General features: G+C 42.3%; 1 protein-coding gene across 42 annotated transcripts in view; it reads left to right on the top strand.

The window, feature by feature from the left end:
- EPB41L2 (erythrocyte membrane protein band 4.1 like 2) overlaps window positions 1-23389 on the top strand; it is a 221763-nt gene extending 198374 nt beyond the window's left edge. For all 42 annotated transcript variants that reach the window (XM_044754986.2, XM_070496525.1, XM_070496523.1 and 39 more), the window contains 4 exons: window positions 254-352; window positions 2060-2140; window positions 6643-6752; window positions 22170-23389. In XM_044754986.2, the coding sequence (XP_044610921.2) occupies window positions 254-352; window positions 2060-2140; window positions 6643-6747 (285 nt within the window). In that variant the 3' untranslated portion in view covers window positions 6748-6752; window positions 22170-23389. The remainder of the gene's footprint in view (window positions 1-253; window positions 353-2059; window positions 2141-6642; window positions 6753-22169) is intronic.
- Window positions 23390-23686: the final 297 nt, after the last annotated feature.

Below are 23686 nucleotides of genomic sequence, written 5' to 3'. Positions count from 1 at the left end.
ATTCGTCCTTTTCTCTCTCTTCCCGCGGGGTTTGCTTCTCTACGTGCATTTAGCCGTTGCTGTGCTCTGTTTAAATGCCAGCCGATCTCCTGGTCAGTAAATGACCACTATAGACATGTAAAGGACAGGCAAGAAAGCAGCTCTTGCCAATTGCAAAGATTTTAAAAGATGCATATTCGATGGGGAGGGGTCTTCTCTGACTACATAATGGAAGTTAAGCATTACTTTGTATTTTTCCCCCAACTATCCAAAGATTGATGGCGGGGCTGGTGGTGACTCAGGCACGTTACTGACTGCACAAACCATCACATCTGAGTCCGTGTCGACAACGACAACCACACACATCACCAAGGTAAAGCTATCCAAGGGAATCCTAGGGAGAGGATGGTACATTGCAAACAGGCCCTTTTCTGAATTGTTCCTTTGTTCCTATACACACTTCAAAGTAATATGCAGACAGTGCCAGTGGAATAAAAATGCCTGGACTTAAAGCATCCAAGAAATTGGGCTCCATTGACAAATGTATTTAAGCCAAATTGCAGTTTTGTAAAGTACAAGGGGGTAAAAACACATTATGAATAGCTATACCTAGGACAGCTACAGGAGCAGAGAGTCCTAAGGGTGGGAGCACGGGTTTGGGAAGTACAGACAAGCCCTCCTGGCTGAAGCAAGTGGATGAGGACCATCATTCAAACTTTCAACAGGTTGTTCAAATCATGTGAATTTTCCCTCGTCGATTTAAGATACTGGTACATTGATTTGGGGCATTCTTCCACATCATTCCCTAGATGTTTAACACCAGATGACCAGTGGTTCTCAAAGTGTAGTCCCTGGCTGAGCAGCAGCAGCGTCACCTGGGGGCTTGTTAGGACCTGGGGATACCGAGGCCCCACTCCAGACGCGCTGAAACCCCGGCAGTGTTTCGGAAGCCCTCCAGGTGACTCTGATGCCAGCTGCCGTCCTCAAAGTTCTCCTTCTGGCCTTATTGCCAGTATTTCCTTTGCTTCTACCTCTCGCATTTAGTTAGTGCTTGAAGGTCTTAAACGTGTCCCTGTGCCCTCCTCACCCCATATTTCAGCAAAAATCTTTGTAAATTAAAAATGTCACACAAGTGCAAGGTGGTATTGGTGCTCATTTTAAAGCATAGCCAGTTATTAAGGATAGTGGTAAGCCTTGTTTCTTGCAGCAAAGAGCCATCACTTGTGACTTAGTGTGTAATTTATCAGACTTGTAGGGCCTGGAAGTGTGCTTTCTCAGGACTGGGTGGTATTTGCTCATGGTTTAAAATGTCCCAGCCTTATGATCTCTTCAGCCTCTATCAGGCTCCAGGCTCTATCACCTGCTCCAAGCCAGAAACTCTGCGCACTTCACCCAGGCCCTCCTGCCCCCGGTCCTCTCATGCAGCCTGTGTTCAGCCTTGCTGCACGTCTGCAGGCACAACCACATGCAGAAGCCGCAATCAAATCACACAATGGATGAACACCTTTATGTCACCCTCACGCATCTTACCCATATCTTAAACCAAATCCAAGTCCTCTTTTTTCATTATTGCACTAAACTGATAAACAGAATCATCAGTGGATTTGTATGACAAGAATCAAGCAGTCAAAATTATAATACCACGCAGTTTCCTAAACCTAAAACAGATATCTGAATTGTTGGAATTCCTTCTAACTCTACATAAACCAAACAATTATTTCTTCTTTCCAAAAATTGGCCCATTGGGAGTCAAGAAACTCAGAGAATTGTAACGGAGTGTCCCAGTGGAACTATTTGTAGTAAATGGCATGTGTCCCATCTTAATCTCGCCCTAATCTTGATAAATTAGTTTTAAGGTTGCCTTCAGTTGAGAAATACTTATGGATGCCACAGCCTGAACAATAGGAGTCTCTGTCAGCTTTAAAAGAAAGTTTCTAGAACATGGTCATCCCCGCTCAGTACACATTGCCTTACAATGATCAGACGGTCTAGGTGTGCTCCGTCTGTTCTCTCTCGTTACGTGTAAACATGCTCTAATCGTGCTGTTTTTCTCTTCCTCCTTTTTGTTTATGACCTTTAGACTGTAAAAGGTGGAATATCTGAAACAAGAATTGAGAAACGCATTGTGATCACGGGAGATGCAGATATTGATCATGACCAGGTAAAGACCTGAGGTTCTGCTTCTGAAAGTGACCGTGTTTATTTTCTAAATTTCGCAACTGTCGTCATGTCACATCCCTGTGTCAAACCCCTTTTCCCGTCACCTCCTGGATGAATCCGCCTTCTAGGCATGCCATAAAGGCACTCCACAGCCCACACTCAGCCTGTCCCTTCAGCCTTCCTAACAGTGAGTCAGCATAAAATGCGTTGCTGTTTATTTCCCGCTGGCTTTACTTGCACTTTAGGGTCCAAATAATCTAGAGGATTCTGGCAACCATTAGGTATTCATGTGGGCCTGGTATAAAGGCAAGTCATCAAATATTAAAAAATGAATGGCAGTTTAATAACACTGGCTTACGAAAAAATAAGAAAAAGTTTGACGTATGCTTACTTTTAGGAACTTTTGAAGTATTTTTTAAATAGCGTTAGAAAAGTTAGGCTATTTACCACTAGATAGTTTTCCCTAATTATTACTATTATTGAGGGACGGCGGAAGGTACTCTAAGGTCTCTTACAAAGTGAAAATTTACATGCGTTCAGAAAAAATGTTGAGAAGAATCATACTTCCATTTTAATGTTCAGTTGAGCAGAATGCATGGCTTTAAAAGCAGGGGAGGAAGGGGCCCTGCTGGAGATTTCTAGAGCAGCATTTAATTTTAGACTGCAGTCCCAAGCGGTGATGAGAAGGTTTTGTTTTGTTGTTTTCTGAGTAATTTTAATTTGGCTTTAAAGGAGACCAAGCTGTTTTCCTTTACAACAGCTTGAAGAAAGGGAAAAAGAACGTTCAGTGGACTATCTCAGCTGAGGAGTAGGAACATATGATGGTTACCTAGCTTTGAACACAATATCCAACTCAGAAAAGAGAATTTTAGAGAACAAAACTTCTCATTTAAGAAGGGCCTACGATATGTGACCAAAGAGAAATAGATTTTCTTCTATGCCTAAAAAGAAAATTATTCTGGGGGCTGGCCCCATGGCCGAGTGCTTAAGTTCACTCACTGCTTCGGAGGCCCAGGGTGTCGTGGGTTCGGATCCTGGGCGCGGACATGGCACCACTCATCAGGCCATGCTGAGGTGGCATCCCACATGCCACAACTAGAAGGACCTGCAACTAGGGTATTCAACTATGTACTTGTGGGCTTTGGGGAGAAAAAGGAAAAATTAAAAAAAAAAATCTTTAAAAAGAAAAAAAATTATTGTTTTTTTGAACCTCTGTAAATGTAATTTTACTTACATATTTCATAATGGATCTTTTTAATTGCTTGAGCGTTATTAGAGATTTTTGACTTAGTAGAGATTCCCAGAAGGTGAGTCCCTGTGCCTGCTCACCACTGGGACATGAGTTCCCTGTGTGCATACCCACCCTCCAGTTTCCCCGTGTAGAAGATTTACTCTGCCTCTCTGCACTTGGGGCAGTTTTGAGTTCCTCTGACCTTAAGTTGGAGCAAACCCTATTCTTATGTCCTGATTTTTTCCCTCAGGACTCCTGCTCAGCGGTCATTTCTTGAATTCCCATAGTGTGCTGGGCAGGAGCCCACCTTCCTTTTGTGATGGAAGGTGACGCTCGGGGCCTCCTCCCAGCCTTGGTTTCCTCTTCCCTCTGCCTCCAGGGAACCTTTGCCCTTTCAGGCTTTCCAATGTGCTTTGCCACTTGAGGGATTACTCTCAGGTTTTATTTTATGTGCATTCTTTTGTCTTTTGGCCTGTTTTATCTGAAGACTCAAATCTAGATAATACTGCTTCTGAATTGCCAATATTATAAACACAGGCTGAATCTCCCAGTCGGGGAAGCACACCACCTGTCTCTCGGTTGCTGCACTGGTGGCGGCTCACATAGAAGAACTCGAATGACTTACCACTAGAATATAGGGCCTTGCACTGGGGCTGTGAGGAGAAAATAAGAGGAGGAAGGTTGGCCACGGATGTTAGCTCAGGGCCAATCTTTCCCTGCAAAAAAACCCCAAAAAACAAAACAAAACAAATCAACATGGGCTGAAATGCAGGTACTAAAATAACACGTGTTCCTAACTCTGACATTAGGAAACAATCATGATGACTCCCCAGCTTTAACTGTCACTGCGAGGACACACGCCTTGTCCGTAGGGTGTCTGTAGGATGTCGTGCTTTGGCCCATTTGAAAACCGAGGTCAGCTATCCAGTGGAGAGGATAGATGTTTAACTCTTGCATGTTTAGTTATAAGATGGCGTAAACTTTTTTGAGTAAATTTAATTGTGGCTTCTGCCATGCTTATCACCAGAAGCTCATGATGAGTTAATTCACTTTCTCCCTAAAGCCTGCAATGAGATGTTGGGGCCTTTTAAAATTAAAGAGGGACATCACTTCCCTGCCAAAAACTGACATTGATCACGTGGTGACTTTACCATCATTGGCACCTCTTTCAGTTCCTTGCCTGCATTAAAGGAATTTTTATTAGTGAAAGGAAACCCTTCAATGGAGCAAAAGAGAAAAAAAGGAATCTCTCTTGTGTTGGCAAAGTGGCGAGGCCTGCTCCTATGGGAACTCGCCTGGCAGGCCCGGCACCCTGTGAAATCACGGCAGTCTCGGCTCCGTACCAGGGGTGCAGGCGGCCCTGCGGCTGCTCCTCACACTGTGCTTCTTTCTAATGAAGTAACTTCTCAGTCTGGCAGTGGGACGTGGTAGTTTTCTCACCATCTTTATTGCTGCCATAATAAATTAATATTTTGCAGCCTTTAATTTCATGTACTGATAATATGGAATGAAAGGAACTAATGGCAAACGGATTTCGTATGTGTTTTAAGATGATTATAGCAGTTTTTGATTTTTCCCTACTTTTCTGCTAATTAAAGCATGTTTCAGACGTGCTGCCTTCCCTCGGGCAAAATTTGTTTCCTCTTTCGTAATTGCCGTGGTTTAATGCAGGCAGGTCTTTGTAATGAGCAGACATTCAAAGTGTCTGATGGGTTGTCTGTAGCTACATTTGGCCCCCACCAGAGCTGTCCTTTCCCGCACTGGATTCCACAATGCAACGTGGAGGGAGTAGTTTTGACCGTTCCAGCTTCCCCTTTCCTTCTGAGCACCCGCGCCAGTTTAGGGCCATTCCGCTGCCCTTCGTTGCCCTTCCGTGTCCGCATTGTGGTCAATTCACGGAGATGGGGAGATGAGGTCCCCGCTCCTCCAGCCTTCCTGTCCCCCTCCCCCCCACACACACAGGCTGTGCTGCGCTCACATCAGAGGGTCCCCTGTCTGCCTTCTCTCTTGTCCTGACACAGGTGGGTCACCAGAGTTTGCTCCTCAGTGGAAATTTACACACCCTCAAGTGTCTTCCAAGCTTCTCTGTAAAAAATTTTTAGTGTAAAAACAATTTTTTTGTTGCTTTACCTTTTTTTTGTGGAATGAGGCTCAGGGTTTTGCTTCATATCCTTCCAGCTGATAGAAACTATAGTGCAAACAAGAAATGCAGTTGTCCCCTTAGGGCAGTGACAGAGCGGCAGGAAGAATCGTGCTGCTGCTTTCAAATGCTCAGTTTCCTTATGAGGCATGGTGCTGTCTATCCTAGAAGAGTTTCTTTTTTGTTTTAGAATTCTCTCCTAGATTTTGAGTGTGTTCTATGGAGTTTTATTTTACTTTCTCCCCAAGACCTGTTTAAACATCTTTCCCCTCTAAGAAATAGGATCTTCCCACTCTGCCACAACACTCGTACACAGTTTGCTTTCTGATAAAACACAGAGAAGTTTTGTCTGCTTTCTCACAGCCTGGTCCTGGGAAGGGCCCACGAGCCAGAGGAGGGTCCCGTGTCCTACTCCTGCCCTGCAGCCCAGCGGCAGGATGGCCTTGAGAAAGACCCATTACCCTCGGCGCCTTCCGTGTTTTCAGCTGTAGAACAGAGCTGTGTACTTTACAGGCTAAAGAGCGGTCTATCTCTGGTCTTCAGCTTTACTGATCGCGTGTCAACGTTGTTGCTGCCAACCGTTCTGATTGTTCTGTGCCCTAGAAGTTTATAGATATTTTTCCTGCAATGTTTTAGTTCAACAAACATTTTACCTCAAACAGTTACTTAGAGCCTAAGAGGGCAAGGACCATCAAGGCCTGGACCTGTGCCCTGGGGTTTGAGCAAGTGTCCTTTGAGTGTTAGGTCGAGGACTGTGCCTGAGGCTTTACATCGTTCCTGCCATCTGGACGGTGAACCTCAAAGTGGTCTTCACAGCCTTAGCCTTAGTGTCAGCTTACGGGGGAGACTACCAGGGTCAGAGAAGATCTGTTTTCTCCAACAGAGCCAGCCTGTTTCTTCTGCATGTATCGTTATTTGAAGATGGACTGGAGAAATGGGAAATTTGGGGAAATGAGAAGCGTTCTCTAAAATGAACAATGAGCCCATTTCACATCTTCCTGCTTCCTCAAATAAAGCAATAAAACCGTCTTGGTTTGAGGGGGAACCCCCGTTGATCAGTGTATGTGTTTTGCATCCCGAGGAGGAGCCTGCCTGGTTCTCCACTCACGGTGCTCTCTCCTCACCCTGGCAGGCGCTGGCCCAGGCCATCAGGGAAGCCAGAGAGCAGCATCCCGACATGTCGGTCACACGAGTGGTGGTGCACAAAGAAACTGAGTTGGAAGAAGGGGAAGAATAAGTGAGGTAAGAGAGCCTGCATCGTCCAGGGCCTTTCTCATGACTGATCTGCGTCCTGAACCTGCCCAGGAATGTGAAATGCTCTTCTGCGTCACCGTGTCTGCAGCTGCTGTAGTCCATCTGCTTTTTCAGATTTTATCCTCCCAAAACACGTATGCTCAGCTTACCTGCATATGGTTGTAAACTCTGTCAGCCGACGGGCATGCAGTATTAACAGCTGCCATGTATTGAGGGCTGCTAAGAATTGACCTTTTTATGTTGCTTTACTGTTTACAAAGCACCTTAGTATAAGCTATCCTGTTAGTGTTTGCAGGGACTCTTTGAGGAAGGTGCTACTGCCTTTATGTAGATGAGAGAGATTTATTATAGGGGACACAAAGGGGAGATGAGTTAAATCCTTTATATACGGACATTGAGAATTATATATCAAAGAGAGAACCATAAAGGAAAAGATTGCTTTGACTACATAAAAATTTAAAATTTTAATCAAATCAACAAAAACAGAAGTAAAGGGCTAAGGGCCAGCCCTGTGGTAGAGTGGTTAAGTTTGCACACTCTGCTGCGGCGGCCCAGGGTTTCATCGGTTCGAATCCTGGGCGTGGACATGGCACGGCACCGCTCATCAGGCCATGCTGAGGCAGCATCCCACATGCCACAGCTAGAAGGACCCACAACTAGGAATATACAACTATGTACTGGGGGGCTTTGGGGAGAAAAAGGAAAGAAATTTAAAAAAATAAGGGGAAAAAAAAAAGTAAAAGCTAAATGACAAAGTTTTAATATGCCTGGCAGAAAAAGGATTAGTATCGTGAATATGTTAAGAACTTGTATGTGGCGTCAAAAAGTTTAAACACTTAAGTAGAAAAATGGGCTGAGGATTATGCAAGTGAACCACTTAGAAACAAAGTGGACAATAAACGAAAAATGCTCAGCCTCACTGTTGCTTAAATCAATACCAAGTAAAAATTCAGTGTACAAGTTTTCACTTAGAAAGCCGGCAAAGTTTATGTTTTTAGCCAGTGTTAGGGAGGTTGTGGGAGGAAAAATGTACTCTCATGCTGCTGAAAAACCAGTAAACTTGGAGAGCAATTTGGCAAAAACCCACATTAAACCTCTCATTTAAGCCACTGTTAAGGATTTATCTTAAATAATCAGAGATGTATACAAAGATTTATCTACTACAGGTTTATTTATCGCATTTTTATATATACTGGCAAAAAATCTGGAACAATCTAAATGGCCAACAGTAGGGATTGCTTATACATTATACTGCTTCCATGTGATGGCTAAATATAGGAGTTAAAAATTGTGCTAAGGAATTCTTAAATGTTCATAATTATGTGTGTGTTAGGGTTTTAAAAAGCAGACTTTATCACAGCACATATACTAAGATTGCTTTTTTGTTTTTTAAATGATCTGTACATTAATTGGATACACAGATACCCCACCGGCCTGGCTGGTCACAGAACCACGTCTTCTGCCCTGTGGTCAGGCTGGGAGCTTTCCCATCACAGAGAGGAAGGGCTCCTACCGCTGCACAGCCGCCCTCTGACTTTGATTTGCCAATCTCATAGATATGAAATCACCTGTAACTTCTTTCTTTCTCGTTGTTACTGATTCTTGATAGATTCAGATGATGATCCTTTGTCAATTTCATGTGTTGCAGATATCTTCAGGTTTGTGGTTAGGCTTTTGTTATTAATATAGTTCAATATAGTTAATGTCTTGAATGTAGTTATTCATGTAGCTAATATAGTTGAATTATCATGCTTTCCTTTATGACTCATGCTCTTTCCGTACCCTAAGGTGTTATTTTTGATCCATAAATTTTAATGTTGTCTTTCATACATCAATCCTTAATCCATCAGAAACTGTTTTCTGTGTGATGAGAAACAGTGATCCATTTGTTTCCGAAGAGGTAGCCCGCGTTCCAGCACTGTCTCTTGAAGAGCCCGTCCTTTCCACCTCTAGTCTGCAGGTCACGCATCAAGTTTCTCATATGCGCCTGTGCTTCACCCTCACTTCCGTTAGTCCACGTGTCTGTCCCTGCTCCAGTGTCATACTGTCTAAATTACTATAACTTCAAAATGAGTCTTGATAATCTGGTAGGATGTGTCTCCCCAGTTGTGTTCTTTTTTTTTTTTCGGGAGTGTCTCGGTTATTCTGGGCTCTTTCTGTTCCATATAAATTTCTGAATCAGATTACTAGGTTCTAGGATACACCCTCTGGTGTCTTAATTGGAATTGTGTCCACTCTGTAGCTCAAAGTGGTGAGAATTACATCTTTATGATATTAAGCTTTCTTTTCCACAAACATAAAATATCTCTCTCCATTTATATAGCTCTCTTTAATGTCTTCAATAAAATTGTATAATTTTTTTACCCAAAGAAGTCTTATAAATCTTTTCTAGCTGTTGCTAGTAGAGGGCACTACAGTTAACTTTTCAGTATTAGTCTTATATCTAGCAACCTTACTCTTTATATTTTAGATACTATTTTCCACAGAGTGTACAAAGGGCCTACAAGCAGAAATAATTTACAATTTTAGCCCAGGCACAATATGTGTTTACCTGAATAAACGTGCTGTTAAATGTAAGGCTGAGAACATTCTTAGCCAGAAGTTAAGAGGATCAAGTGCTGTGTTTTAATCTTCTCAGATCTCAAGTTACGTGACATTGGGCAAGTCAGTGGGGCTGGTACAATCTGCCTTTCTTAATTCATAGGACTTATTTATAAGGACATCATAAAATGAGAAAATAGAATGTTAGACAAATGTACAAATACTGGGTATTTCTCCTCTAAATTCTATGCATCAGTTACTTAATCAGGAACATAAATAAAAATTAGTGACCACTGTGAGCATGACCCCCACCCTCACTTTCACTTATGGCATTTTAATAAATTAAAATGAATTAGTTATATCAGGTCTTCCTGGCACCTTATATTCGTTTTTGCAGCAGACACACACTCAGCCTTTGATGTTCTCCTGTCTCAGGGGACATCTTTTATAAGCAGCCTTGTTAAACAGATTCGGGAAGTTAAAGTGTAGGTTCACATATAAGGTGAGCAAACTAGATAAATTTGGAAAGATTCACTCATCCATTCCAAAAATATTTAATGAGTACCCAGATGTGCTAGGGTCATGCTGCATTGAGGAAAGAACAAAGTAGGGGACTTGAACTATTGTAAATTTAACCTGTTACTTGAGAAACAAAGTTTAAATTGAAATCTGAAGGATGAATAGGAGTTACCTCAATGTCTCAAAGTCATCTTGGCATCTCCACTCCCACTGGCTGCTTCTGGTTCTGGAAAAACTTCCTTTGCTGGGACTGTCAGGGCTGGGCGGGGTGTGTTTCTACTGCTTCAGTGCCCCCTGGCTGCCCTGCCGGTATCCCACAGAGGCAGCAGGTGGGCCGAGGCAAAGAGCAGGACCAGGCCAGTGTCCAAATGTCAAAGGGAAGGATAAATAACTATTTGTCTCGTATCTGCCCCAGTTCCCTTTTTCAGACGTGAAAAGCTCTCCTCCTGACCTGACTTCTCCCTTTGGAGGAGCTCTGAGCTTTTGATCAAACGTTGAAAGTAGAGAGAGGTGCAGGCCAACAGAAGGATAGTCCAAGAGCCGCCTGTGGAGGCTGGAACACCCACTTGGCCTTCTCGGCTGGGAGCTAGCCCGTTGTGAGGCAGAGAGGAGCAAAGTGCAGACTCTACTAAAAAGAGAATACACACTTCAGAGGAGTACCTCACTAAATCTTTGTGACTTTTTTAATGTTCTCCTAAGAACTGCTCCCTCCTGCCAGTTTATCCCAAATGCTTATTTACTAGCCATCAAGTGGACACAAAATGTAACGTACCTTGCCACCCCTGGGATGATGTTCTGGAGCAGCCCTGACCAGGAGGGAGAGGACTCCAGGTTTGGTGGTGTGGTCCGTGTGGCCTCAGAAAGAATGAGCCCCACGAGAGGGAGCTGGTGACTCTGCTTTAGTTGCCACCATGAGCTCTCTGAACCCAGACTTCCAGTGGGCCTCTCCGATTCCCGGAGTGATCATTGATACAGAGTAAAAAAGTGAGCGGAGCCCTCTTCCCCTCTGAAAGCAGTGAGCAGCCAAAGGATGAAGTGATGGAGGAGCGGCCTCGCATCCGTTCATTCATTTTATTCATTCCTTTGTTCATCATACACATAGTATGGAGTGCCCATTCAGTGTCATCTACTGTTTTACCCTGGAGACTTCAAATCAAATGAGGTCTGCACTCACAGACAGTACATCAGTGGTAGCAGGCCAGAGTTTCAAGTTTTATGATGTGTTTTGAACCAAGTTTGGTGGGAACACAAAGAAGAGATCTCTACATCAGGATGGGGCATCAGGATGGCTTCTCACCTGGGCTTCAGGATGAGTAGGAGTTAGCTCAGTGGGGAAGGGCTTGGAAGGGGCATTCCAGGCAGGGTCCAGGAGCTGTGGACTGATGCTCTAGGAACGGTGCAAAAGCAGGTGAGGCTGGTATGCAGGTACTTGTAAGAGAGTGATGAGAGAGGAGGGGAGCTGGGAGACAGAGGCCTGATCATAGTCTTGTAAGCCAAGCTAAAGAGGCCAGACTTGATCCTGAAAAGCTGTGGGGTATTCCTCATGTGTTTGAGAGATGGTAAGGAGGTAAAGGTTTGTGAGTTGGTGACTGTTTGCATGAGAGTGTGGAAGTTAGTGAGTGGGGAGGGTGGAAGAGCTGGGCAGGATCCCAGGTAACGCCCAGGTTTCTGGCTTGGGCAAATGAGTTGATGGTGGTAGCTATAATTTCAGTCATGGAATACATGAGTTTCATTTTTCACATGTCAAGTCCTGTCTGCTTAGATGTCTCAAAGCAAAGGTGTATTTTTGTTCTGTGATGGTGTAGGAGAGACCTACTGCCACAGGAATTATGGAGGAAGCTTGGGAGTGAACCTGTAAGGCCCTGCCTTAGACGCACACACAGCATGGTTAATTGGAAATTTACTGGATAGTCTAAGGGTTAAGAGGAAATCTAGCATAGCAGCGGAGTGCTGTTCGAGGTTTCAAGATGAACTCGCAAGGCAAACGGGACATTAGCATGAGCTATCTAACTGGCCTGCCGGGAGAAAAGGACCGTGCTGGCTGAACCCGCTCTAGCTGACCCTGAACTACTTATTGCCCCGTGGGTCCTGCTGAGACCACCCTGTCCTTGAAGGAGAACCACAAATCTCTTGACTTCCAGATGACTATCTTCAGGTCAGGGGCCAGGAGCTTTTCAGATATGTCAAATGTGTTGCATTTTTATTTTACTCTATTTGCTTAGTTGTACTGGTCTCATACCTAAAGTCAGCATTTTATTACAGCTGGTTTTTGACATAGATTAATCACACCTAAAATGAAGACTACTTCCACATGGAAATGAAAAGCCACTTGGGGTTTAGTGAGTTTTAGGCAGAGCCAGTTTCACTCTGGAATGCTGTGGAATGTGCTAATTTAACAGTTATAAATCTGGCAGGTGCTTCAGCAAGTCAGTTACGGTGTATTTGAACCACTCAACAGAAGAGGAGCAGGGTGCCCCGCTGTCGGGCTTACGTTCACACTGGGGAGTCCCTCATTCCCAGGGTTTGCTCTTGGCCAAGATCATTACTATTGTTTTTGCAAATAAACTATATATTTTTTTTCTGGTAATAAAAAAACAGAGGAGGTTATAATTCTAAACAATTGAGAGATAGTAGAAAGTGTAAGTTAACCCATAATTCCTCTGCTCCTAGAGATGGATAATCCCTTTTCACAGTGTGTGTGTGTGTGAACACACCCACACTCTCACTCACACCTCTATTTATGTAGGCTGAAACTGTTGATTCTGTATGTCCTGCTTTCTTTCTCCACTAACAGTGCATTGTAGGTAACTTTCCTTGTCATTACCTCATCCTTCTTCAGCAGCCACTGAATGGATATATGATGGTTTACCTGACCCCTGTTAATGAGCGTTTAGGTTAATTATTCCTCAGTTTTCAAAATTATACATATAGCTGCAAAACTTATACTTGTGTGTACATTTTTTGTGCATTCATTTTTATCATTGTGTCTCTAGGACAAATATTTTTAAAACTTAGAGTTGGTGTGCGACCAAAAGTTTCTGACATACTGGCCAACTGCCCTCCTTAAAGTTCTAGAAAGTTAGGCTCCCACTTGCAGGTGATGGGCATCCCTGTTTCCCCGCAGCCTTGCCAACACTAAATATTATAAGACATTTAAGAACTCTTTGCCAATCTGGTGAGGAAAGAGCATTTGTTCACCACCCTCCCCCCTTTTTTTAATTGTAAGGAAAGAACATTTTTTAGTTATATTTTTTTCCATTGCTCATGAAGTTGAAATACACATACACACACACAGTTTGCATTTCTTTGAATTGCTAGTTTGTGTCCTTTATCCATTTTTCTATTCAGATGTTTATCATATTTTAGATGCTACAGATGTGTTATAATTATGAATCCCTTACTCACAAATACTGCATATTTCCCCCAGTTTTTCATTATTATTGAGCATTAAAAATGGCCCCCAAAAGGGGGAGAAGGGCAAGAGAAAATTGACAAATTGGAGCCATGCAGGCCATAGCCAGAGTTTGGTTTTGTTTTTTTGGCCCAAACAGTATTTTTTACAAATTTGAAATAATTATTATGCTTAAAATGGGAAGATAACCTGGCAATTTTAGGAAAATCAGAAGCTCTGACAAGATTGGGCCTGCTTTCTCGCATGGCTGCAGTGCTGAAGCCAAGTAGGGGCTGCCACCTTAGAGGACGAAGGGCTCTCCCAGTCGCCAGCGTCCCTTCACGGTGAACCCTTGGTACCTGTGTCCCTCCTCATCTGATACCTGCCTGGCCTCTGCTGGGGACGGAGGTAGTGACTATGATGTCATCATACCCTAGTCTAGGGCATATTTAAGAGTATGGAAATGAAGAGAATATTTAGTTTTAAACTGTGTGTAGCACATATTTTCCCCTGTCCTTTTTAATGAGGAAATATAATCCTAGAGATTAATTTGCCATAGGTCACTTATACTCAGGAATCATAAAATACCATCCATGTGTAGAGCTACTTGTCTCAGGAACTTCTCTAATTTAGACAGTCCAGATACTATTTTTTAAACGTGTGAATTTATGAGTGGCATTAGGAAGGAATTTTGCTGTGACAACTAATTAATAAGTTTGTGTTGTCCTCATGAGGAATACATTCCAAGGACATGTTGGCCCTTTCTTTAACTTGCAAGCATCAAGTAGTTTAGTTAGCATTGGAGCAAGTAGGACTCTAGACCTGTTCTATCCAATATGGTAGCCATGCCCCACAAGTGGCTGTGGAGCCTTGGAAATGTGGCTATTCCGAATAGAGATGTGCCATAAGTATAAAATAACATACTGGATTTTGAAGATGTAAGAAAAAAAATATAAACTAGTAAGTAGGAGTTGGGTCTAGAGATTAATTCTTTTGATTCCCACTAACCTTCCTATTTAAGGAAAGTACAAAACTTAGCTCTGTTCACGTCTGCTTGATAGATGTTTTTCTAAAAGATAAAGGGTTTTGTTACTACTTTCTTAAGCACAACTTTTATTTGATGCTGCAGAGAAATGTTTTCTCATCTCTGCTTATCTTATGAACCTAAGATTGACAAAGACTTTAGCTAGAATTAACTATACTGAGTGTAACCTCACTGTAGTCCACTGTTATTTGAAAGAAGCTTTAAGATTTTGTAGGATGCTCTCATATCAGGTTCTCACAAGATTTGAACCTGGCAGAGTGAACCAGAAGACCTGACTCTAGCTTTAGGGCCAAATGCTAACTACTGTTAGAAATCTTTGTCAAAGCTTCAGTAATTTGGGAAAACCAATTTTTAAAGAAGTCTTCCTGGGATGTCATAGATATAGTTATTTAACAAAATAGAACAGAAAAATGAACCCCCCAATTTTTCCACTAAAACAGCAGGTGAAAGCCATGGTGAAGAGGAAGAGGGCGGGAGTGCTCCCTCCTGGAGACGCGGTGCGTTCTGGTGTTGAAAGCGATGATGAAGAGGGCAGGAGTGCTCCCTCCTGGAGACGCGGTGTGTTCTGGTGTTGAAAGCGATGATGAAGAGGGCGGGAGTGCTCCCTCCTGGAGACGCAGTGCGGTTCTGGTGGTTTTCCCTTCCCAGGCCCCTGCTCTTGAGACTCGTCTTGTGGGTTTGTCCCCAATACTTTGATTCGTGGATTCATTCATGTATATTGTGAACATACCATGTTCAAGGGACTATGATAGTTGTGAGAAAGAGATAAAGGCATAGAACATGTCTACAAATAACATATAGGGTAAAAAATAGTGTGTTTTAAGAGACGCCCAGATAAAGGGCTATGAACGATGACAGAAGAAACTGTTTCTGATTGGCAGGACAGGGAAGACTTCCCCATAAGGAGGCAGGAAAGCTCCTCTGAGCAGAGCACTGGTGAGGATTTGAACACGTGGAGATGGGCAGAGAGGAAAGAGCATGGAGGCAGACCGTGGGATGGATATCAGGAACAGCGCGTCCTACTTTGTGGCCGTGTGTTGAGTTCCCGGAGAGCTGGGAAGACTTGTCAAAGGCAAATTGCAGAGCATCTTGCAGTCCATCTCAGTACCTTAGTTTAGACTTTGTAGGTCGTCTTCACAGGGTATTTGAGTGTGGGAAGGGCATTTTCGGCACTGTCTCACCAGTAGTGTGCAGGATTGACTGAGGGCATGCTAGATTAGATGAGGTACCCTGTAAGGAAACCATTACACTGGCTCAGGCAGTTATTAATGGAGAAACTGAACTGGACATCTCTATAAGAGTAGAACTGAATTTAATTTGGAGCAAAACTAAGAGTGAAATATCGTATATGAAAATCTATAAAAATAGTATTAGCTTACCTTTACTGAGTGCCTGCTCTGTGCCCGGCTTTGTCTGAGAACTTTACACTTGTCATCTCAATTCGTTCTTATGGTCACCATGATGTAGACGAGGACACAGCGGCCTGGAGAAGGTCACACAGTCAGTGAGGGACAGAGCCAGATCGACCCTCATTCAGTCTCAGTCCACACTACATATTGCTTTGCAGGATTCATCTTGGGAGTCTTTCAAATAGCAGACCTTCCACCAGTGGACTGGAAACATGATTCATTTTAGGAAAATTTATTTTGTACAGAATATCTTTAAGGTTGCAGCTAAAGTTTGCACTTAGCTTTAACATAAAGCTAAGTGAACAAGTAAAACCAGATTTCATAAAATAATCATGTTTAAAAATGAGGTAAAACTGATGATCTTTTCATTTGACAGGCTATTCTGAAACTTCTGCCTAGTAGTAATTCTTTAAGAGAGTGACTTGAATGTGTCAAGCACGCAGATTCTAACAGAAAGATTGCTGTTAGCTTTAAAGAAAACCCATTTAGTTGGCCCAATGAGAGCACTGACAGCTCGTGCTGTCCCTGAAGGTAAAGGGGTGTAGCTGGCGTCAAAGCAGATGGAAGCAAGGGAGATGCTCTTCCCAAAAACCTCTGTGGAGGGGAAGCAACTGCAGCTGTGAAAGGCAAAGAGATGCTGTTGTTTGTTTTTGTTTTTTTAAATGAAACTTTGGGGTAAACATCTCAAAACTGACTCTTCTAAAAGCAAAATTACTTAACCTACTTGACTTGGGATTCTAGCAAACTTTGCAATGAACTTTGTCTTTGCGGTGCAATTGTGTTAGCGTCTGTTGTTGAGCACGCTGGAGTTGGCATTCAGGGGAGATAGAGACCCAGCAGGGCCCGCCTGGTCCCGGCACGTGGGTCTCCCAGCGCCCTGTTGTGAGCCTCGCAGGAAGAAAGTGGCCTCACACAGCGTTCGCCCGTTCAGAGGGACCAGGAGAAGCAGGACCATTTTGCTGAATTATTTGCAGAACAGGTGCTGAGTTTCATTTGACAAAAGAGGAAAAAACACTGGATTTAATTTTTTCCCCTCTGTATTCAGGAGACACACAAATAAAGATCTGTGAGAGGAGGACACCCCAATAGGTCAGGGGTCGCAGAGTTGATGGAAGCTGTCCTCAAGCACAGTGCTCTCAGGACCACGTCACACTCCTAACAATTATTGAAGAGCCCAAAGAGCTTATGTTTATGTGAATTATATCTATTGAAATTTACCACATTATAAATAAAGTAGTTTTTAAAATATTAAGTTAAAAATAATCACTTGGTGAAAGAAGCCTGTATGAAAAGGCTACATATATTGTATGGTTCCAACCATATGACATCCTGGAAAAGGCAAAATGATGGTGACAGTAGAAAGATCAATAGTGGCTACTGATCTCATCAGCAGAGTCTTTAAATCCTGGGAAGCTGTCAAGCTCATGGTGGCCAAAATACAGTGTTCCAAAATTCTGATTTTCACCTGAAAGCTTGAATTTTATCGTTGGTACCAAGTATTCTCAATTGTTCTCCTTGAAGTGACAGGCCCACCTTATTTTCAAGAAAATGCCTGCCGAATATCCAGATTGAATAACTTGGTTTGTCAGTAATTCTCTCAAGTAATAGAGATATTTTATAGAAAAAGCGCTTTTTCAACCCACCATTCCAGCACCCTACAAATGCCTTTCCTCGAGACATCTTTTGTACTTGGGTGCGTGGCGGGAGTGTTGAATGTGTACTTCCCATTTCATCGCACAGAGTAGTAAAAAGACATGTACTCAAGGGGTGAGATGTAAGACAATTAGTAATTTCTTGTCTCATCAAGGACATCCTTAAGTGAAACTGGCGTTCTTTTTATTTTGCTGCAAGGTCCTGGTGTAAAGAATACAGTGACTTCTGGTACAGTTTGGTGCCACTGCCCTGACCTGTGCTGAGGTGCCAACAGGTTCGCTCAGGGTTGTTGTTGCAACATCAGTGAAATGTCACCACCCTGAAAAGGGCAGATAGTGTCTTAGTATGATTATGAAATAGCTTTGACTTAATGACCCCTGAAAGAGTCTCGGTGACCCCACAGGCTGCAGACCACACTTTGAGAACTGATGGGTCTGAATTACAGCTGTCATATAAACAATGTAAAAATAGACTATTTCCTGGGTTAACCAAACAGAAATTTATCGTACTTGCATTTTTGGCTCTAGGGTTCTTATATTCTTGCAGTGGAAAGTCTGTTCAAAAATTAAAATCAACTATGTAATTGAGAACCAAGGAAGAATAAAATGAAAATGAACTGAAATCCATAAACTATTGTATTTAAATCTGAACTTTACACTCAAGTACATGAACCTTCTTTTTATTTAGGAAATAGTTGTGTTGTGTCTTACATAAACATTTTACTCGTATTTTCAAAATCTCTGGTTAGACTGCTGCCCTTTGGTAATTGAATCTTCCTTAATCTGAAGAAATGTTATGTTTTCTTGCATTATTTTAATTATTTTGGATAAAAATTACATTTTTGTATTTTTATCGAGACTCTCCCTGGATAAGTACTTTACCGCTTAAAGGCAGTATTGCTAGTGGTTTGTGCCAAATGCTTTTTCAAAAGTGCACCTTTGTAATTTACTGAATCAATTTCTGGAGTGGAGCACACGCAAGATTGAGACCCATTATGTGAGCTCTTGTCTTGGGAAACTGAGATTGTGCTTTTCAGATGAGGTCCTAAAACTTCATTGCCTGAACCTGATTTCCCACTGCTCAGTGGGCACACTGAGAAAGATAAGTTTAAGAATGCTCTGAACCCTCTGGAATTAAGGCAGAGTAGGCAACCAATACGTATCCTTCAAGAATTTATTTGGATGTAGAATTATAGCTGTGATTAGATGAAACACTGACCTATTCTCACATTAGCCAAAAGAGGGGGACACCGGCCGTGAAATGTGACCAAAGCAGTTAGAAATGTTCACTAACACTGTATAGTCTAGGCCTGGAAAACAAGCATGGAAACGGTGGTTTAGGTTTTTGTTTACAGTTTTAATACAGAAAATATAATCCATATTCTTCACAGCTATGACCTTATCCAAACTCAAGGAGAACATTGGGACATTGTCAAAAATGAAGACAAGTTGAATTAATGCCAATAATTAATACCTGCCAATTTGTATTGACAAAGATGTCCAGACTTCTGTGAATATGAGGTAGAATTCAAGCTTAAAAGAAAGAGTTGCAGATATTATGGAAGAGTATGGAGATTCCTCAAGAAATTAAGAATAGAATTACCATACAATCCAGCTCTTCCACTTTTGGGTATTTATCCAAAGAGAATGAAAACACCAATTTGAAAAGATATTTGAACCCCTGTGTTCATTGCAGCATTATTCACAGCAGCCGAGACTTGGAAACAAGCTAAGTGTCCATGGATGGATGGAGAGGATGTGGTATATATACACAATGGAATACTACTCAGCCATAAAAAAAGACGAAATCTTGCCGTTTCTGACAACAACAATTAACAAACACATAGACATAGGGATTAGATAGGTGGTTACCAGAAGGGAAGGGGGATTGTGGGAGGGCAAAAGGGCACATGTGACAGATGGTAATTAGACTTTGGTTGGTGAACATGATGTAGTCTACATGGAAATCGAAATATAATGATGTACAGCTGAAATTTATATAATGTTATAAACCAGTGTTACCTGAATAAAAATAAAAGAGTTCTTGAAACTTTACAGCTCTTACATGAAGAACCAGTGCCTAGTTTTCGGTTTGCTTGGGATATGTGAGAAATCTTTGAGACCCAAAACATAGTCTGTTAAAAGTGGCCAAATATTGTTGTTTTTTTGATCCACAGATAATGCCACAAGGACAGGAAAATTTAAAATATCTGATCCATAAGTACCAAAGGCATTGCTGATTCCATCCTTATCTTTTCTCTCTCCCAGCTCGGAAGCTAGATGTTTACGATTTGGGAATACATTTCTATATGTGTTCAAGTACAGGAAGCAGCCAAAAAAAGATAGGTAGATGTGTCAATAAAAAACTTTACACAGTAAGTTACTCCCTATTCATCCAGAACAATAAGGAACTGGGGTGTTCTGAAACATTGAATATCTAATTAACTCAGAGCTAGGCTTGATTTACTGCTCTTTAAGGCACGAGAAAATAAATGCATTTAACATTAAAGTTACAATAGATGTAATTTTCTCTGATTCTGAAAGCTGTTTGGAATCCTGAGAGCACATTAAGGTTGTCATTTGAAATACTTATTAGCAGAAGAAAAGTTGGTTTATTTTGCTTTCTAGTGGTTTGATTGCAAATAAATGAAAGTGAATGATATTTGAGTTTATATGGGTAACTATGTTTTTTTCTCTACATGTATTTCAGTAAACGTTGAAGCTCTTTGAAATCATTCAGTTCCTACATACTTCTAGATTCCTGTTTGTCTACTGATGATTTTGAAGCAAGTTTAATTTGAACTTTCTTTTACAAATTGATATTTTTATTTTGAGCAAAAACAATTCAGTGAAATGCAGAATAGAATCCTAGACCTCGCTCTTTTTGTAGGTTTCCAGGCACTGGAAACGTCAGGGGTGCCTTTTCTAGAACACAAGCTAGTCAGAGCGGCTGCTGTGTGCCACAGACAGTACATATTCACGAAGCAGAGCAAACAGAGCCACCAGCTCTCAAAGAAGAGGGGTAGACAACGTGACTGAAGGTCACAGATAATCCACATCTGGTTTGATTGCTGGTTTACCCATTCCCTGTCACCGTCCCTTACATTTCTTTTCACAAATACTAACCTAAAAAAAGACCACTTTGTGTTTCCTTCATTGATTTTTTTTCCCTGCCTGGAATCAAGCAGAAGTACTAATGAGTAACAAAATAGCCTGAAGCAGACAGAGGAAACAATGATTTGATTAATCAGTCTCTCCTGAATAATCAAGAGGCTGTAATAATATCTGTGATAAATCTAAATGGTGGGGAGTTTTTTCCGTCAAAGCAAGTCTTCATTTTATCTGACCAAAAGTGTGTGCATCCTAATTGACTTTGGGGCCGGTAATGTCCTCTTACAAAGGACATTAATTACCGCTTTCCACTGTCCTCCGTAATCACCTGCCATCTGCCAAAACTTCCAGCTGAGGTGAAGCAGAGAGTGAAACAGTGGGCTTCTTCAAACCCTTTTCTCTTTCAGGGACAGTTCACCGTCCTTGTTTGTTGTCTGCTTCCCTGTCCACCCCTTTCTTAGTCCTCTCTCTCACCTCCTTATCTTCGACTGTGGGCTTCCCTAAGACTCATGTCTTTCCTTTTTCCTTATACTTACACGAGACAAGCTCCATCTGTTGGTTTCACTTACCCCTTCGAGCTGAGGGCGATTTCAAATCTGCCTCCCAGTCCTAAGACCTCACCCAGCTCTAAGCCTCTCTTTCTTTCTCAGTTTTAGAGGTCCCAGAGGCCAAACCTCATAGTCTCTCTGATATTTCCTTCTTCATCCCCATCCTTTACTTTTTCTCCCTCAGTGGTGCCTCTCAGAATCCTCTCTCCCCTCCCGTTTCTGTAGCATCCACTCCAGTCAAGTGCTCTCCGTCAGCGGTCATGCCTGACCTTTGTCATCTTCCCCATGCAGTCTGGCGGCTGCAGTGACCCCTGAGGGATTCCTGTCACTCCTGTCCTCCTCTAGCCTGTCCATCACGCTGAGGCTGCAGCTATGTTTTCAAAACGTGAATCAGGCTGTGTCAAACCTTCCTCAAAACCAAAGGAGAATGAGATCCAGCCTCCTCTCCTGGGCTTGTCATGCCCTATGTCAACTCACCGCTCCGGCTCTCTCCACACTCTGCTCTGGATCATTGCAGTAGACTGACAGTTGGTCTTTTTGTCTGAATGCTCCTTCCAAATTCATTCTCGTTTTTGGCTGTTAGATTAAGTTCATACTTCCTAGTCTGGTATTAAAGAGTAGACCTGATATTTTTCACCTTACCCCCATTACTCACCGCACCCTTCCTTAGCTTTAGTAACATTGTCTGTGTCTTTACTGTCCTGGTCCTCTCGGCCATTCCTGCCCCCCTCCCCACATCCATCCCCATCTTGACATCACGCTCTTCCTCACTTCCATGCCTCTCCCCTTATTCTGTCCTCCTACCTGAAACCCCCTTTCTGCTCATTTCAGTGAAGTCAGAATTGACTTTGCTTTTCCTCCTTCCTTGAATCTGGCTTAAAACCTACATTGCTTTCTCTTTTTTAGATTTTTACTGTAGGAATTACCTCTGTTTTATATTTAACTCTTTTTTGGTGTGTTTTTATTTGCCAGTTGTTTCTAGCGTGCTTGTCAGTTCTCTGGATATTTCAAGGCCCTCAAGGGTAGGACAGGCTCTTATGTGTGTCTTCTGGTCAACATCTTATTTAATGTAGAACTAGGCAGATGCTAACTGTTAATTACTTGATTTGGAATTTGAACGTGACTTACATTTTTTTTCAAACCTCTGTCTTTGAAATATTTAAGCCTTGTCTCTTTTTTTTTCTCCTAGAAATTCATTTTTTAAACAACAGTCAACTTTGTGAACCTGAAGAATTTTGATCATTCCAAGTCTTAATGCCACACCACTACTCCAGCGAATTTATACTACGACTGGTAACGATGACCAGAGCCTGAAGAATTAAAATGCCAACACCAAACCTTACCTTAACAGCTCTGGTCTATACTGTTCCCTCGCATTTTAATACATTATTTTGTTTTATAACCACTTCTAAATATTCTTGGTTCTTTCTTTTTCTTTTTTTTTAAATTAGGGAGTTTTGTGTTTGGTTTCTGTTTACTTTGTGTACAACTACCTGCTTTTTATGACTCACTTTGATCAATGACAGTGAACAAAGCCAGCGCAGGCTGGTGAGGTGCCGTTCACTCGAACAGGTGCTGTTGTGCGGAAAGGAAACTCTGCGACTAATCCCGATACTTTCCTTCTTCCGGATTCTCCCCGTTGAATTCTCACAGCAGATATTTACAGTTTTCAGATGGCAGTAAATATACCATATGAGAAAATATTAGCACAGATTAAAAGCGTTTCTCACATCTTGAAAATTTCCTAATGTTTGAGAATTTCCTTGGGGATATTTTTTATACTGAACCCTTTTGACTCTCCAGTCCTGTGACTTTGCGCTTCTAGTAGAAAGTCAGAGAAGCCGCAGGCTGGAGAATTAGGGAAGTTCGCCGAGCGCGCGCTGTGTTGGAGGCCGTGCCGCACCACAGTGCCAAAGCTCCTCCAACGCGGGCTCTTCGCAGCATTCCAGAACAGGCGGGAGGAGGCGAGAGGACGGTTTCTTCCCTTCTACTAAAACGTTCAGGCAGCTTAAAACCTTAGTGCTTTCTTTCTTAACATGTCCAAATTTCAAGACTTCCCAGCAGTGAACGCTCGTGTAGAACACTTGCTTGTATTAAACCTCCTGTCTCCGTGTAGAGCTGACCTTTGTCGTTGCGCAGTCCGTCTCTTTCAGACAGTTTGATGATTCCCGAGGCGTGAGGACACTGGGGGGCGGTGGTGGTTTTTGATGGTTGTGAGAAAGCTGTACCGTTTAAAGCTGACACCAGAGACCTGATAGGACTTATTAACTGTATTGAACATTTTTTCCTCTGCTTTGACCTTATGTATAGTGATGATCCAGATTAGATTTATAGCAGCTTCAAGTTGTATTAAATGGTATTTTGCTTTCTGTAATACTGTTATAAAATAAAGTTTGTTTATTCTCTAAACTTGTCACGTCTCTTTTTATAAGGGTTTAAAGAACTCGAGTGATATTTTCAGTCAGAAGGCTATATATTTTGTGGAATGTAGCATTTTTTAAACCTGGTATTCAGATCTTTTATAATTTGGTGCTGCTGGCAGCATCATTGATTTCACGGGGCTGAAGCCATGTTGAAAGTAGGCGAATCTGATGGCTAGAAGGCCAGCTTCCTTCTGCCTGGTTACACAGTCCACCGCAGCTTTGACAGATTCTCCGAGGGCTAGTTTGGTTGTTTTCCTTGTGTGTTTTTGTTTGCGGAAACCCT

The sequence above is a fragment of the Equus asinus genome, chromosome 24 (genome assembly GCF_041296235.1).
Source record: "Equus asinus isolate D_3611 breed Donkey chromosome 24, EquAss-T2T_v2, whole genome shotgun sequence".
Classification (NCBI taxonomy): Eukaryota; Metazoa; Chordata; class Mammalia; order Perissodactyla; family Equidae; genus Equus; species Equus asinus.
The sequence above is the reverse complement of the archived record's forward strand: the minus strand, read 5'-3'. Positions and strand labels throughout refer to the sequence as shown.